The following is a 15363-nucleotide window of genomic DNA, read 5'->3' as shown; positions in this document are numbered from 1 at the left end:
AGGTGGACAAGGCCTGCTGAGTCGAGGCTCCCTGTTGGAAGCAGATGAAGAGCTGCGACTCTTGCAATACCTTCTGAGGCAGCTGAACAATGGGCAATGAGAAGTCTGAACCAAAAGCAGAAGATGAGCCCCCTGTAGGGGGAGGAGACTGGAAATCGCCAGTGTCAGAGGAAGTCATCTGTGAGGAATCACTGGAGTATTCTGGGCTTCCTTCCGGCCAGCTCCGCCTGGCAGAGCCCCCTCCGGGACCTGCTAACTCAGGACCAAGATAGTTATACTGCTCCTCTGTCACAGGCTGAAGCCGACCATGCAACCCTATGCCTTGAGTGGATTCCTCTTGACTGGTCTCCATAGAGCCCCGGCGACTTCGGTAGACCCGTTGGGTTAAAATTGCCCCGTCTGCTGGAGCAGAACTCGGTGTGTGCACATGGAACTCAAAGACACAGCTCGTTCTGCCATCACCACTGTGCGAGAGCACAGCTGGGGCAGAGTGCGGAACAAATACCTGATGGAATGTCATCTGAGCAGGATCTGCACTCAGAGGAGCTGAAACACTGGATAATGGAGAAAGGGGACTCATCCCAGAATCCAGCCTCAGGTTCTGAACATGTCTTGCCAGGAATGCTTGCCCCGATTGATAGTCAAACCCAGAGCTTTGTGGAGGACCACCTTGCACATGCTTTGACTCAGGGACCTGCTTCAAATGTTGTTCAGTCACATGAGAGTTACAAGCTACTTGATCATACTGCTCCGATACCTGTGATGGATAGTGCATGCCCACCAAATATACAGCTTCTGGATGCATTCTGTAGTGAGCATCCTCTGGAGGCGTAGGTCCAGATCTATAGTCACTGTGTACAGGAGCTGGCTCAAACACAGGATTAACTTGCACGTGCAGAGGCTCTCCAGCAACTCTATGAGCTGTTGTGCCCAGCATAACCAATGCCTCTGGTGTCCAATTGGTGGGACTACCACCAGGTGGAACTAAACTCTGGCCAGTCTTCAGCAATGGCTGGAAGTGACAAGTTTGGGCTTCCAAAAATGAAGTGCTCTTGCGCCGCTGAGCAACTGCCACCTTCGGCGGGCAGACAGGTGGTGGTGAGAAAGACACCGGCCGTTCATGAACGGTTGGGAAAAATATCTGTGAATCTGGGAACGTTGGTGTTCCCCCACGCGGATGCTGAGGCTGTATTGACATGAACAAGACAAGTAATTCATACATTAAAAGTGAAGCACATTAACATGCACAGTTCACTAGGCAGTTCTGTGAAGTAACTTTATAGAATGGCTATTCAATTCATGGTCAAAAACATACAATACTTAGGAAACTTAGATGAGTTGTAAATATCCATTAAATACATCCATGGCAGGCATAGCTACAAATGGAAACATTTGCTTGTGTTAAAGCTGCTTTTCCAGTCCAACTCCAATCATCAACTAAAAGAAACTAGCTTTGCTCATGACAATGCAATCAGATTTATTATCGTGGGCTATCCGTTGTGGTCATTGCTTGAAATCCAATAGAACTCCTGACATTGCTGCCATATGGACACATAAAAATTCAGAGCTCGATAGCAGCAACAGTGCAGAGCCTCCAGTTTGCATTTAGAAGATAAAGATGATGTGAAATCTTAGTATTATCTAATGTAAAAAGCACAGTGCTAGTGTCCTGTCAGGAGTGTTCTCTGTATGATACCCAGAGAGCTAAAGACAGACCTTTTATAAGATTGAACCATTCCAGCCTACAGCTGAAAAAAATCCACTATAAAACTGCGTGGTCTTTGGATTCTACCAAATTCAAACATCCCTTTTGATCACTTTGATCCATTTCCATCAGACTTTTTCACATCTGAAATCATCAGTCATTGAAACAACCCAACTTTTTCCTGGACAATAAGACATTCACAGGTTTAATAACTGCAAAGTCCTCAAGCAATTCCACTCCATATGATGTACTATTACAGATTAGGCTTATGTTAGTCAACACAATATAGGGAAAAATTCATTGGAGGGAGTTCCATATAAGAACACTAAATAATTTAGCAATGCTGCCTTTTTTCATCTTTGCCTACAGTATACTGAGAGAAGGTATTACTAATCCTAAAGGAAAAAAAAATGTTAAAGTCAGCAGCAAATATATCATCTTTAATACAGGTGCTACTTAAAACGTTTTCAAATTTCTGTTTCCACATTGTTCTATTTCTTTTCCCCTCCCATCTTACAGAAAAGCAGCAGCAAATTTCCATATTGACCAATACTAACAAGACAGTCCCTACTCCTGTACTCCTGAAGAATTCTTCCTACACTTTGAAAATTAGTTCTATATAATTCAATTACAAGCAAAAGTTTTCCAGAGCTTATTTTATGTAAATTAAAGCCCCAAACTGAAAACAGACTACCTCCTGTCCTGCAAGCCATATTGCATCTGACCTTAGGAAACACATGGGGGTATGTATAGCTTCTTTCCATCAAGCACCAGTCGAAGTGTCAACTCCAATTAAAACTTAAAGAAAAGTCCTCAAAAGTATTAATACTATGAATTTCTACTATCCCTACACTACCTCAGCAAACCAAAGCTTCTAGAATAACCAGCCACAGCAACTAAGCTTTAAAAGCTGGCTGGTTTGTGCGAGGCTTAATTAACATTGAATGCCTGCTTAGCAGTTAGAAAATGAACAGTCTTCTGACATCAGGGGGTAACAACTAGTCTTCCCTTTACCTTCTGTGCTACAACTGAATAATTTCCCTTTATTTTTACTATCCTGTCCTAAAATACAAAATAAAACGTTATCAGTGTTTGACCATTTAAGTGTACCACTTCTCAAGAAAACAAAAACAAAACAGTAATCTAGCAGCACAGTAATTAGGAATGAAAAATTAACTTTTCATTTTTTCATTTTAAAAATGCCCGAAGCCCAGGATGTATTTAATGATAACTTATCTTACTGTGCCAGGAGGCAAATGGTAACACATACAGGACTGACAGAGAGGGAGGGCAGGCTGGAGCGTCGATGCTTGCGTGGAGAGGCAGAGTGCATGGGCAGGACACTTTCCAGGGCTTTAGAAAGCTTTTCTGCAAAGGTTTCTTCAGGGACAGTCCGAAGGTAGAAAGGAGAAAGAGGTGCAGACAGCGCTGGTGGTGGGGTGCAAGGAGCACTGAGAGGGATGCAGGACATAGAGGGAAGAGCAGGAAGGTGGGGGACACAAACTGACATGCTACGACCACGTTGAGGCTAAAGGAGGGAAACAAAAGTTAAGAATTGAACACTTAAAAGAATAAAAACAAAACTAGCAAAAAATCTAATGAGATAGAAAAGAAATGCAGACACACAATGATAGGCCCAATACTGACTACTATGTGTGCAAGAAGATATGAGAATGCTGAATGAATGCCAACATACACCAGGAACAGGATATGTGCCCCTAGGAGGACTCAAGTTTGCCTTAGGTTACTGAACAATGAGGAAAGTTCCCTAGCACCTTTACAAGAGGCATGTGGAAGGCAGAAAAGAGAAGAGAATGTTTTCTCTGGGGCCATCAGTGTGGTCCATACTATATATTCACTCCATTTGGGAGTTTGACAAATAAAAAAGCCCTAAGTTACTGATGAGCTTTCGTTTATTCTTAGTTTAGCGAGTGGCTGTGTGTATGTACTTATCACCTCACCAGGCTCTCTGCTTGGGTACCTCCCTGAATTAAGTGAACTGTTTACCGTTGGCTCTTTATTAACTAAAATGTTATCATAAAAACTTTAACATTACATATTCTACTGCAAGAGTTGTGGACAAAGTTGTTTTAATATGTGGAAAATTTAGGAAAAAATAGTCTTAGACTAGCATTTTCCAGACAGTGGGCCAATAAAAGCACCAAGATTTTGTAATGTTGTCATAATCCAGAAGGCCATAGGGTCAAAATCCAACCAAACTGGAAGAATCAGAATTAGACTTTTGTCTATTTGTTTTTTTTCTTAGGGTGAGTGGAAAGGTTATGTTTTAAAGAGACAGCCTTCAACTACAAGATTTCCTTCTCTAATTATGTGCTCCTACTATGGTTGTAATCGCTTAAGATAATTGAAATCAAATACAGAACTCCAAGAAAAAATAGTCAAGATCTCTAGTGGAGATCTGATTTTAAGTATTTCTGATATAAGAAATCTTGCTAGACTGCTAGATTTTGGAACAGAAGCATAAGAGACCTCAAAGGATTAAACATTTTGCCCTTAATCTTCACCTGTTCCAAGTCAGTACTAGTTATACATGTAATTCCTGACTAATTTATCTAGTCTGTTCAGAAACCTCTCTAGTGATGGTGTCTACAGTATGTCTTTGCTGGTTAGAAAAAAAAAAACCTTCCCAAACAATAATTCCTTGCTCCTACTTAAGCTTTTGTTGTTGTTGTTGTATCTGACAACAGTGTTGTGATCTGATTAGCCTCTTCTTGTGTTATGGAAGCCTTTACAACTTTCTCTCTCCTCAAGCTCATCTTCCATAGACTCAACCAAACTCTTTCAGTCTTCTCACATAAACCCTGTTTTCTGTATTCCTAGTTGTGTTTTTTTGTCACTCTCCTCTGAATTCTCTCCCAGTTTACCCTCAACTTTCTTCATTGGGCAGGGTGTCCAGCATAGACTTACCAAAGGCCGAGAGCAACAGAACTACTTCACATAACATGATGTTTGCCTTTTTCACAACAGCATGATGTTTTTGACCATGTCCAGCTTGTGGTCCAATATAATCCCTGACTTTTTTTTTTTTGGCAGTATTGCTGCCTAGTTGGTTGTTGCTCATCCTGTACTTGTGTAGCAGATTATTCCTGTTTAGGCATGAACCTTGCTCTTGTCCTGATTGAACTGCATTCTATTTCTTTTTTAGGATCATTTCTCCAGTTGTCAATATCATTTTGACTTCTCATCCTGTCTTCCCAACAAACTGTTAGTAGTTCTTGCAGTGTTCTACTCCGTTCTGTCAACCTTCTGGTACCGCAGTCGTCACCATAGAGCATGAGCACATTTTAGGAGTGAACTAAGCAGCTTGACTTTACATCTGTTATGTGCTTGTTTTCCCATCCCTCTCAAAAGATTATGGTCTTTCAAGCTGGAAGCTAGCCATCCCAAGGCAGTGAAATGGCTTCTGGTCCAAGATATGCTCGCACACCAAAATATGTCTTATCCAGAGCAAGAGCTTATTTAGAGGGCTTGAAAACTCATTTGCTCAGGGACTAACAGTACCACACAGCTTCAGCCTCTGACTGAAACCAGGATGTTTTCCAAAACGATATGAACACCAATGATTCTGTAATCGAGTCCGCAAGCACAAGTACCAAAACAGTGAGGACCCTCAAGTCTAAAGTATCGCATCATCTCCCTGCATGGTATTACCACATAATAACATAATGTCACTGCCTCCGGTTTTTATTCTTTAAAAAAAAAAAAAAAAAAAAAAAAAAAAGACAAGGGAACCACTGAAGACAATGTAACAGTAGCAGAAGTTCTACTCCAGAGTTTGAATAGACTTCTGCATGGTCTCATACTCTTACCTACAACATACCAAGGGAAAAACATACCAAAATAAAAGGGCAACACAAATGAACATAGTAGGAAAAGTATTTGTGCCCAGTGCAGACTTTTCAGGGAAAAGGAATATGCATGGCAACTGATGAGCAAATCAATGCAAGCTGGAAATAAAATTGGGAACAAGGGCGTGGGATCTTTTCAGTCTGGAGTTCTCACATGCAGCATTCTATAACAGGTAAAAAGATCTTACCTTCAGAATCTGTAATCAAAGTGTCACAGAACATACATAGCAATTTCATATTTAAACAGCAGCTTAAATTGTTCTAGCCCCTCCTTCAAATCAAAGTAACAGCTTAACTTTAACCCCGGTAACTTCATATACACACAACACACCTTCCCAAGTGAGATTTAGTGCTTATTTTCATAGACTTGTACTAAGAATGTTATTTACACCCATTAAAATCTCAACCCAAAAGTTGTTTTGTTTTTTTTTTTTAAAAAAAAAAAAGCTTTACTTTAAAGACAAATATACCCTTGTATTTTAACTAGACTCAGTCACCTTATAAAAACAGGCCACTAACTGCTCCCATACAGAATTTGTATTGCATGCAAAACAAAATATATATGGAAGATTGCCTGACAGACTTTCTTCTCACCTTCAAGAAGAAGGAAAAAACCACAATCAAGTATTTCCATGCATTTGCGATACTGTAAGTTCTGGCTTACCACTGCAGGTGGCTGATATCCTCCATGCTGTTGTGACTGGACTTGGCCAACTGAAGCTGCGTACCCCTGGGCTGCAGCTGTTGAGATTGGCTGGTCATGTTGGGAACCATAAGACACAGTCTGTTGACTGCTCACACAAGATTCAGTATAAACAGATGACCCTTGGCCACTGTCAACTGTCCCATCAGCTGCAAAAATTAAAGATAAAAATTTGCATTTCAGTAACTGCAATCTTGTTTCATAACTTGAATGTATTGTAATACTAGATTGCATTTGTTTCATGTCACATAGACATTATAAGCATTTTACCTGTGCTAAAATTTGTGTTGGTAGAAAAACTAACATTTTTTTTCTTTCTCAGTATACTAACTCCTTACTAGCATGCCTTCCCCTAACCTCTGAAAATCAGTAATTTCAGGAGGTCTTTGGAAAGATACTTAACAGTAAATTATGCTCCCTATTAAACGCTGAACTAGAAATAAAAATTTAAATTCCATTTGTCATGAATGATCTTTCAGTTTTGTTTTATTACTTTTACTTATTTTTATATAGAAGTATAAAACAGGTTGGTTGTGCTGGCTGGTAGATGCACCTGAAGTAGGTATAATAGAGAACTTAAAATCTCTACTTCCTTAGGGCAGATAGCAATTTGATCATTTCACCACTCTAATATGGAACTTATCTAACATCATTATTTAGGTAGCTATTCAAATGTTGGGATGCCAGACAACATTCCCAACTTTTCCTCATCTGTTCATGTTTAGTATCTAGAATAGGAAATGAAACTTTTTCAGAAACTAAGTTCTGATTTGAACTGCTTGCAACAATCTATCACCTTAAACAACAGTTAGTGACAATTCGTAGAAGTGTTTCTAATACTTCTAACTGCACTAGTACAAAACTATGCAACCTTCTGCAGGACAAGAATATATTGTCCCTGCAGGAGGGCACCAAGAACTAGGACATGCGTTCATACTTCATGTGCCTGAGTTTGTTTAGTTTATTAACTTATAACAAAGGAAAAATATTTTGTGTTAAGACTGAACTGCAAATTGCACTGTTGACTTGGCTCAGCTAAAGCACATGAATGCATCTTCTTTTGGTGTGCATTCCATTGGCCTTATTTTCTTCAGCAGACAGCAACATTTTAAGATAATTAGTGCTATATCCACCAGAAGTTCAAGACTCTCTAAGGGTGGGGGAAAAATAGTGTAAGTGCAAGAGTTCCTAAATAAACCAACTGACACACTTACAAAGAATAGATATACTGGGTTGCTGGAACTGCAGTTGTTGGTGTTGATCAGCTTCTGGTTCTTCAGGCTCCACTTGTGTAGAAACTGATGCTGAAGTAGTGGGGACAGGAGTAGTACCACTGACAGATACAGGATGCTTTGACCCTGCATGGGAAGCACTTGAGGGTTGCTGTTGCTCCAGCTGCTGCTTCTGACTACCTTCTTCCTGAAGCTTCTTCTCCTGTTCTTCTCGCACCAACTGACGCTGTTCTCGCTTTCGCTTAATCAAAGATACCCTGTCCTTGATAGCTTTCGCCATTGTCTTGTGATCCCCTTCACAGACATAGCCAGATTCCACCTGAAGGAGGATATATTCACAGAATTCAGACTGTCATAGACAGCCACTGTTGCAGTACTACAACATAAGCTATCACTCTCTTGCACTAACTTCTCAGTCACAAACTTCTGAAGTAGTTTTATTTCTAGACATTAAGAGTAAATGCAGAGGCTGATGGGCAATATTTCAGTGTCAGAGAATGTCAATACCTTCAATGTTTTGTAAGACCACCACCACTTACCATTTCCTGTGCTACATCCTCCGGGACATCTCTCTCCAAGTCAAAGGAAAACTCTATTGCCTCATTATCTTTATATTTGCCCTTAAGTTTTTTGATGTCTTCAATTCGCAGCCAGAGTTTAATGGCAATTTTTTCTCCATCATCTTCCTCTGCTAGTTCTACCCGTACTCCAGTCTCTTCTTGGAAGAAAGCATGATTCAAAAGGTCCTTAATAGCATACCTAGCGCATTGAGAAAGAATGTAGAAAGCACACAGTTATTAGGTTTTCATATATTATTAAGGAATGTCCTTGCCTGGTGATCCACTACATTTATTGTCTACATTTCATGCTTCCTCCCATTAATTTGACAGCTTATCATCCAGATTTCTATATAAAATCATGATGGAGAAATAAAGTACAGATGTAGGAAAAAGTCACACATTGGTCAGCAGAAATGTCCACAGATTTTACATCAACAGAACTGAATAGGCTATGTATTAACTAAAGAAGAAACAGATTGGTTTTACTGGAGGTTAAGATCTAACACAACCCATAGTCCCCGAATCAGATCAGTAATTTCAGTAACTAAATATATATTTCAGTCTATTTCATGATATTGTCAGAAGTCTCATCTAGCTAATTCAGCACTAGCTAAGCACCACATGATTTCTTTCATATTCTGTACTATCTCGAACCACTTCAACTTGTATCGTTTGGCACAAATACCTTTGTCCAGAAGGTACCAAAGGTAAATTATGTTCTTATATACACAGCACAACAGCAGTTGTCAAAAAGTTAATTGTTTAAGCTAAATGGCAAGGAAGAAGTGACATGCAGCCACAAAATTAACTCAGAATGGGAAAAATACATTATTATTTTAAACAGTTTTTAAGCTGTTGTTTTATGAATAGAAATTAAAAATACACAGCAACATCACCAGACATAAAACTTCAAGAACGAATAGAATGAAATTAATCTACATCCATAAACTGACAAAACAGGCTCCAAACAGGATAGTGGGAAGCTATAGATGGACAGAAGGCTGAAGCATTCTTAAACTCAACACTCAGTAAGCAACAACTATGTAAATGCAGAAAGTGAAACAAACCCACAAATAAGCCATTAGAGCAGCTACAGATTTTCTGTAACAGTATAAGCTAATCACTTCAAGTGTCAACTTGCAGAAAATTTGAATGAAAATGAGCAGCAAAAAATTATAAAATAAAGAGCCCTCAAAATAACCTCAAAATAGCCCTCAAAATAAATGCCTACAGAATCAAAAGGACAACAAGAACAACAACAACAAAAAAAGGACTATAGAATGAAGAACCAACCAAATAAACCCATTGTTACCTGGTAATGTGGAAAGACTGTCATACACTGTTTTACTGATGAGGTCAAAGCTTTAAAGGAACAGTAGAATTTGAGTAAAACGGCTTGGATTGTTACTGTAGCTTTTGCACTTTTCCTGGCACTAAGGCTGTAAAGCAAGTGTTAAATAAGAACCTACCAGAGAATAGATCATGCAAAAGCAATAATAGCTTCCTAACTTTCATCAGACCCCAACAACTAACTAAATCTGGTATTATCACAGTTACAGAGTCAACAGTAATACCTCTATCCAGACTAGAAACAAAACTTACCTTTCGCCTTTGTTTTGCCGAATGCATCCCTCAATAATCTCCTTCACTTCAGGGATTGCTACTTTATCAAAGCTGGCTGGCTTGACACCCTGGAACATAAAAGTAACAACAGAAAAACTGAAAGGCCCACTTGATTTAACTTTCAATTGTGCAAAAGTTCACATACAAACCAACTATTTTTATTCAATAGGTAACTGGCTGAAATTGCCCACTAGTGGAAATTACAAAGAAATCTGCCCCCAGATCTTACCGTTCATCTGTTTGCTAGTGAGTTTTTTAAACATGTTTTTTTTTCCCCATTTCTTAATTAGACCTCCATTACAGTAGGTATTGGCAGTTAGGTGCTAAGTTATGTTAAGCGTACCATTTAGTTTCTACAGAAGGCATGATGGTTAGAGGAGAATACATACACTAGACTGGGAATGGAAATGTTTCCTACATTACACTAATGCACAAACCCACATGATTAACTTAACAGTCTTCAAAGGATTCTGCTGCTTCCCAGACTGTTTCCAACATGCCATTATATGAACTAATTTTGGCAGAGTGATTTTAGAGGAAAAACATTAGCCCAGAATGATCTGATTGAATCATTAAATAATTTGGTCAGTGCTTAAAAAAAAATAAAAAAAAATACTTTCTTGTATCTTAGCTCTTCCTAGATCTACTAATCTGCAACCGTACTCTTGTATGATTACTGCTGTGAGTTCAGGAAAGTTAACAATATGCACCTTTCCAATTGCTCTTCAACAACACATGACAATTCTTTCCCCAATACATGTTAAAGCCATTGGGGACAGAGGGAAACAAAACTTAACTTCTGTCAACTACTCATTTCAGTCAAGTAAATAAACCATGATATGCTCAGTTGGGTATTCTGCAAGCACTGCAGGCACAGAAAGCCAAAATCCATCATTTAATCATGTCCAAAAGCTCTATTTCAGGAGGTCAGTTGTCCAAAACAGCAAAATTTGGCACTCAATTTTACTTGATTCAGCCTTTAGCTTCAAATTCTGTATTTTAGGACATGAGAGAGGATGGAGCCATCTTGTTTAAATGCTGTTATCTGAAGTGCCCAAACTTTCAAGCCAAACAATCCTGAAATCAGTTTAACTTAGCACACAATACTACATGTTACGAGCCTTCAGTTACTACCTACCACCTACACAGGACACATATGACCCTGTCTCACTGGCGAATTGCGACTAAACAAGTGAAAAACCACAGAGTATAAAGTACAGATAGACATGAAGCAGTAATACAAGCAGCATGATCTGTGTCCTAACAAGGAAGTATTTCTCTCAGCATACCATTAGATACCCCTCTCACCATTCCTCTATTGTCAGTAGCAAGGAAGCCTTGAAATGGAAAGGGTCAAGTCTCTGAACCAAAGCCTTTGCAACTGCAGACCATCATTTAAGGGAACGTGGACTTAATATTATAGTAATTATTTTCATCTACGTTCAGATACCATTTTTCTTGGCTAAGCACTGTGTTACACTGATTTCAATATGCTCACTGCCTAAGATACTCTACCACACTCTTCCAGGAGAGGGCATAGTGGACTTTAGCAGATGATACAAATGCAAGACTGGAGGTGCACAAGCACCCAGTCCTTCAGTGAACAATAATAGCATTTGTCATTATGTTGTACAAAGGTGTTGTGATCACATCTGGAATTTAAAAGAAAGGACAAGAACTACAGAAAGACACAGATCTTTCACTTAATAAAAACTTCCTGTTAGAACAGCATTCTGGATTTTCTATTTCTTTGCTCTAAGATTTGTTCCCATGGAATTTTAGCAATTGAGATTCACAGAACTGAAGAGTATATTGTGACAAGAGTAAACCCTGAAACACTGCCTGTCAGTGAACATTAATTTAATCTTAAAAGCCTCAGTGAACATAAAACTTTTGAAGATCAGTGCCTCAGCTGGTAAGACACCAGAGCAAAGATTGCCTGAGTAAATTTTAATACTGTAACCAGGTCACATCGTAAGTCTCCAGCTACATGTCACAGAGCAACACACTCTAAGAGATTCATTAAACTTGTTTTTGCATGTACTACTTGCATAAAGTACCCCTTGCATTTGTCTCTGCTCGTACAGCAATGAGTTACACAGACATCCACCTTTAACCATGGCCAAGCTTTAAATGGTCCCAGCAGCTCATGTTCATATATGTACAAGATAGATCTTTCTATATAGAATAAAATGCTCACCAACATGCATATATATGCAGGCACAGTCTGTGCAATAGTTATTTGTGTGCTTGTTGAATAGATTTATATCTAAATTTGCCAGAGAAGTTGCCTAAAATTTACCGCATTCAGTACTTCTAAATAGCCAAAGTTCCAGCCATACCAGCAGCCCACACGTATGTTCATTTATACTGTGGCAGTACAAGGAAGGTGTCAGATCTGTGACATGATCTCATGTCAGAAAAACTGAAAACTAAGATGAATACAAGACAACTGGTACAACAAAGTTATTAACTTAAAGAAACCAGAATGTGAGCCTTCTTGTTGCCCATTTGACTACAAGCTCTGCTCTTGCACAATGCCTGGCGGGGGGGGAATATATCTGTGATTCAGTCTGATACTATGTGTATCTCTATTCTGAAAGAAGTTAAATACTTGTGCAAACTGTCTGGGACCTTCCATAAAGGCCATTCTGGATTACTCTATTCTGTGAGTTCCAAGACAATAGTTCAGTTAAGAATAAAACCCATCCAAGACTCATCCACCACACCTTCCATATTCTACACTGTTATTCAGACAATCTGGGAGACCTTCAGACTAGGGCCTAAAACCAATACAGGATTCAAGCACCTTTTTTAGCTTCTTCCATAGAATTGCTTGACTCTAGTGCTGCCCAAGCATCCCTGATGCTAAAGTGTAGGCTATTTAAGTAGCATTAGCCTTAAAAAAAATCCCCTCCAACTGTTGCAAATGTCATACTACTTCACACAGGAAGACAGAAGATAGCATTAATGATAATCAATACCTCAACCTAGAGATGCTTTTACACCTTCATCACACCATCACAGAGAAACCAAAGGGGAGCCCTGCAGTTCAAATAACCTTGATGTGTCCTTAGAAGCTCATGAGCTGGGCAGCCAAGCATACTTTCATTAGATCCCAAACACAAAGGCGCTGAAGTACATACTAAGCAACTCAGTGTTTCTAGTTTTAATGCTTCACACTTACTGCAAGATTGTCACATTCTTACATGCTTCTCCTCATTCTCTCCCCAGTCTCCAAACTGCTTTAAATAAACACACAAACCATTTTTTTAAAAAAAATCTATTTGTCCCATTAATCAGAGCTAAATACCCAAATCCTACTAGTTCTTTTTTTGTCCCAATAATTTGCTAAGGAAAATGAAAGAGCAGGTAGGTGTAACAGGCACACATGAAATCACGAACATTTTCTCAAGCTATTACCTACGACAGCATAAACTGGCACTGCTGCTGAAGGCAGCAGCCTCCTGTTCTCCATTGCCCATTCCCACATCCATGTCACTTTCCCCCCTCTTGCTGACACAAACCTTTATACAGCTGCAAAATGAACCAGATCATGGCATTTATCAGACTTGAAAAAAACTCAGGTTCACTACACTGTGGCACAAGCTCTGAGGCTTACAAAAGGAGCACTAGTGATATAGCTAACGAGGGCAGAATTGCTTCCCTTGAAAGCAGTGCATGCTCACTAAATTTTACATTTTGAAAAGCCATCCAAACCTTTAAAATATGGGCATATATGTAAAGTCACACAAGGTACAACTGATGCAAAGCTGGGTACTTACTAACACTTATCTTAGTCTTCATTTTAAGCATAGGAAATTTCACATTTCTCAACTTAGATGTGATAAATTTTGTGGTTTTATCAGATTTTAATCAGGTAAAAGAATTGAATTCCAAAATTGTAACATCCACATTTGTATAGTTAAATGATCCACTAAAAACAAGTTCTATAACTCTTAAACATTCTGTATTTTCAAAATATTTTAAACACAATAACTCGTCTTCACATTTTCAGCCTAGAAACATAGTATTTTGCATTAGTGCTCAATTTTGCATTAGTGCTCTAATTCAAAAGATATTAAAAATACCATAAGAGATACAATCTGTGCTGTATTAACTTTTTATTCCCAAAAAAAAAGAAGACAGATTGTCGTGTGCCCTCAGCAATCCTAATATTAAAAAATAATAATAATAAGATAAAAAAATAGCAACATAGCTTGGAAATGGCAGGAGCAACAAGCATTCTAGCTTTGCCATTCAGGATTTTAATGTACATTAGGAAGTTGCAGAAAAAGTTTCAGCAATTTTAGAAGCTGAGGACCCATTCCATGCAAATCAGTTCAGACTTGTTGAGAATTCTGATTCACCACCCCCCAAATCCTTTACTGCAGCTACACACAATTATTCTGGAGTTGACACTCTCACCTACCTCTTTAGTGCAATCCTTGTGAGAACAGCAACAACAGTGGGAATTAACAATTACAAATACGGGACAGATCTCTCTTTTTGTAAAATCCATCAGGAAAAGAGATGCACACACCAAAGAGTTAGTTGGGTGTTAATTTCCGATGGGAATCCGTGACTTAACGCACAGCGGAGGGAAAGCAGACATCAAAGCTAGAAGGAAGCATTGTTTTTTGTTTGATACCCCTTGTACTTTTCCAAGTCCAGTACATGAGGCTGCAGAGATTCAAGCTGATTATCTGCTTTTGTCACTCAAATTCTGAATAGAAAGAATGAATATAAGCAAGAGGTAAGCTTGTCCTTTCCTGCCTGCCCAGCTAGCTGCAAGGAGGAGGAAGAGGAGGCAGCACAGGGAGCCTTTACTTCCTGCATGTCCCCGCCTCCCCGTTTGGCTGCTCTCCTATTCCCCACCCAAGTTTTCTGCCATGGTTTAAGGCTGCAGGAGGAGCATCACCCAGCTCCGCACTGGCTGTGGCAGAAGTACACATTTAAATGGAGGGGAATGGATCAGTCAGTATGTTGCTCTGACCCAAGGTTGCTGGCACTAATTTTGTGCTAGGAGGGAAGGCAGTTGCTATTTCTCCTCTTTCCACGGAGCTACATAATTATACTCAAAACTGGTAACTTCAATTTAATCCCAAAAGAACATAAACTTGTACTAGGATAACACAGTATATAGCCCGTATCCCTCTTCCCTGACAATTATATCTGCTACCATTGCTTTTCTTTTACTAGGTGCTTAACGTAAGGCAATAGGTATTTAAGGCGATTCTCGAACTGCTGGACAAATTTAGAAAGCTGTGTTGTTGCTTTTTTTACATCACGTGCACGAATATAATCTGGAGTTATGTTTCCTAATGCCTCTTGCTCTATTCCAAACCTAACATGAAGTCTGTTGTGTTTTTTTTTTCCCCTGGTATCTGGTTTCAAACAGCTATTGCAGAACTTGCTTTCTAATAAAATGAGTTGTTCACAGCTTCCAGGCTTTTTTTGGAAGGACAAAAGCAGCAATGGTAAGAAATGCACAGCTTTAAAGTGCAAAGTGAACAAATATATTTTGATAGCTAGGGAGGATAATTTAAAATTGAATGTAATAACAGTTTATCAAGAGCACTTCTCAACCCACAAAACAGCAGACTTAGTTCCTCAAGTACACCAAAGTTATACCAACATTGTTGTACCACACAACACCAACGTTGCAAAA

The 15363-nt window shown here is 39.1% G+C and overlaps 1 protein-coding gene across 12 annotated transcripts in view; it reads right to left on the bottom strand.

Annotated features, from left to right (window-relative positions):
* The window catches only part of WNK1 (WNK lysine deficient protein kinase 1), a 104729-nt gene that overhangs the window by 36557 nt on the left and 52809 nt on the right, over positions 1 to 15363 (bottom strand). For 9 of the 12 annotated variants that reach the window (XM_035345567.1, XM_035345586.1, XM_035345608.1 and 6 more), the window contains exons 5-10: positions 9672 to 9760; positions 8049 to 8268; positions 7492 to 7828; positions 6239 to 6426; positions 2976 to 3233; positions 758 to 1186 (exon numbers count right to left, since the gene is read on the bottom strand). In XM_035345567.1, coding sequence (XP_035201458.1) covers positions 758 to 1186; positions 2976 to 3233; positions 6239 to 6426; positions 7492 to 7828; positions 8049 to 8268; positions 9672 to 9760 — 1521 coding nt within the window. The remainder of the gene's footprint in view (positions 1 to 757; positions 1187 to 2975; positions 3234 to 6238; positions 6427 to 7491; positions 7829 to 8048; positions 8269 to 9671; positions 9761 to 15363) is intronic. The other 3 variants (XM_035345662.1, XM_035345672.1, XM_035345644.1) reach the window with 2 other exon arrangements.

This window comes from Oxyura jamaicensis, chromosome 1, assembly GCF_011077185.1.
Source record: "Oxyura jamaicensis isolate SHBP4307 breed ruddy duck chromosome 1, BPBGC_Ojam_1.0, whole genome shotgun sequence".
In the NCBI taxonomy this organism is placed as follows: Eukaryota; Metazoa; Chordata; class Aves; order Anseriformes; family Anatidae; genus Oxyura; species Oxyura jamaicensis.
The sequence above is the reverse complement of the archived record's forward strand: the minus strand, read 5'-3'. Positions and strand labels throughout refer to the sequence as shown.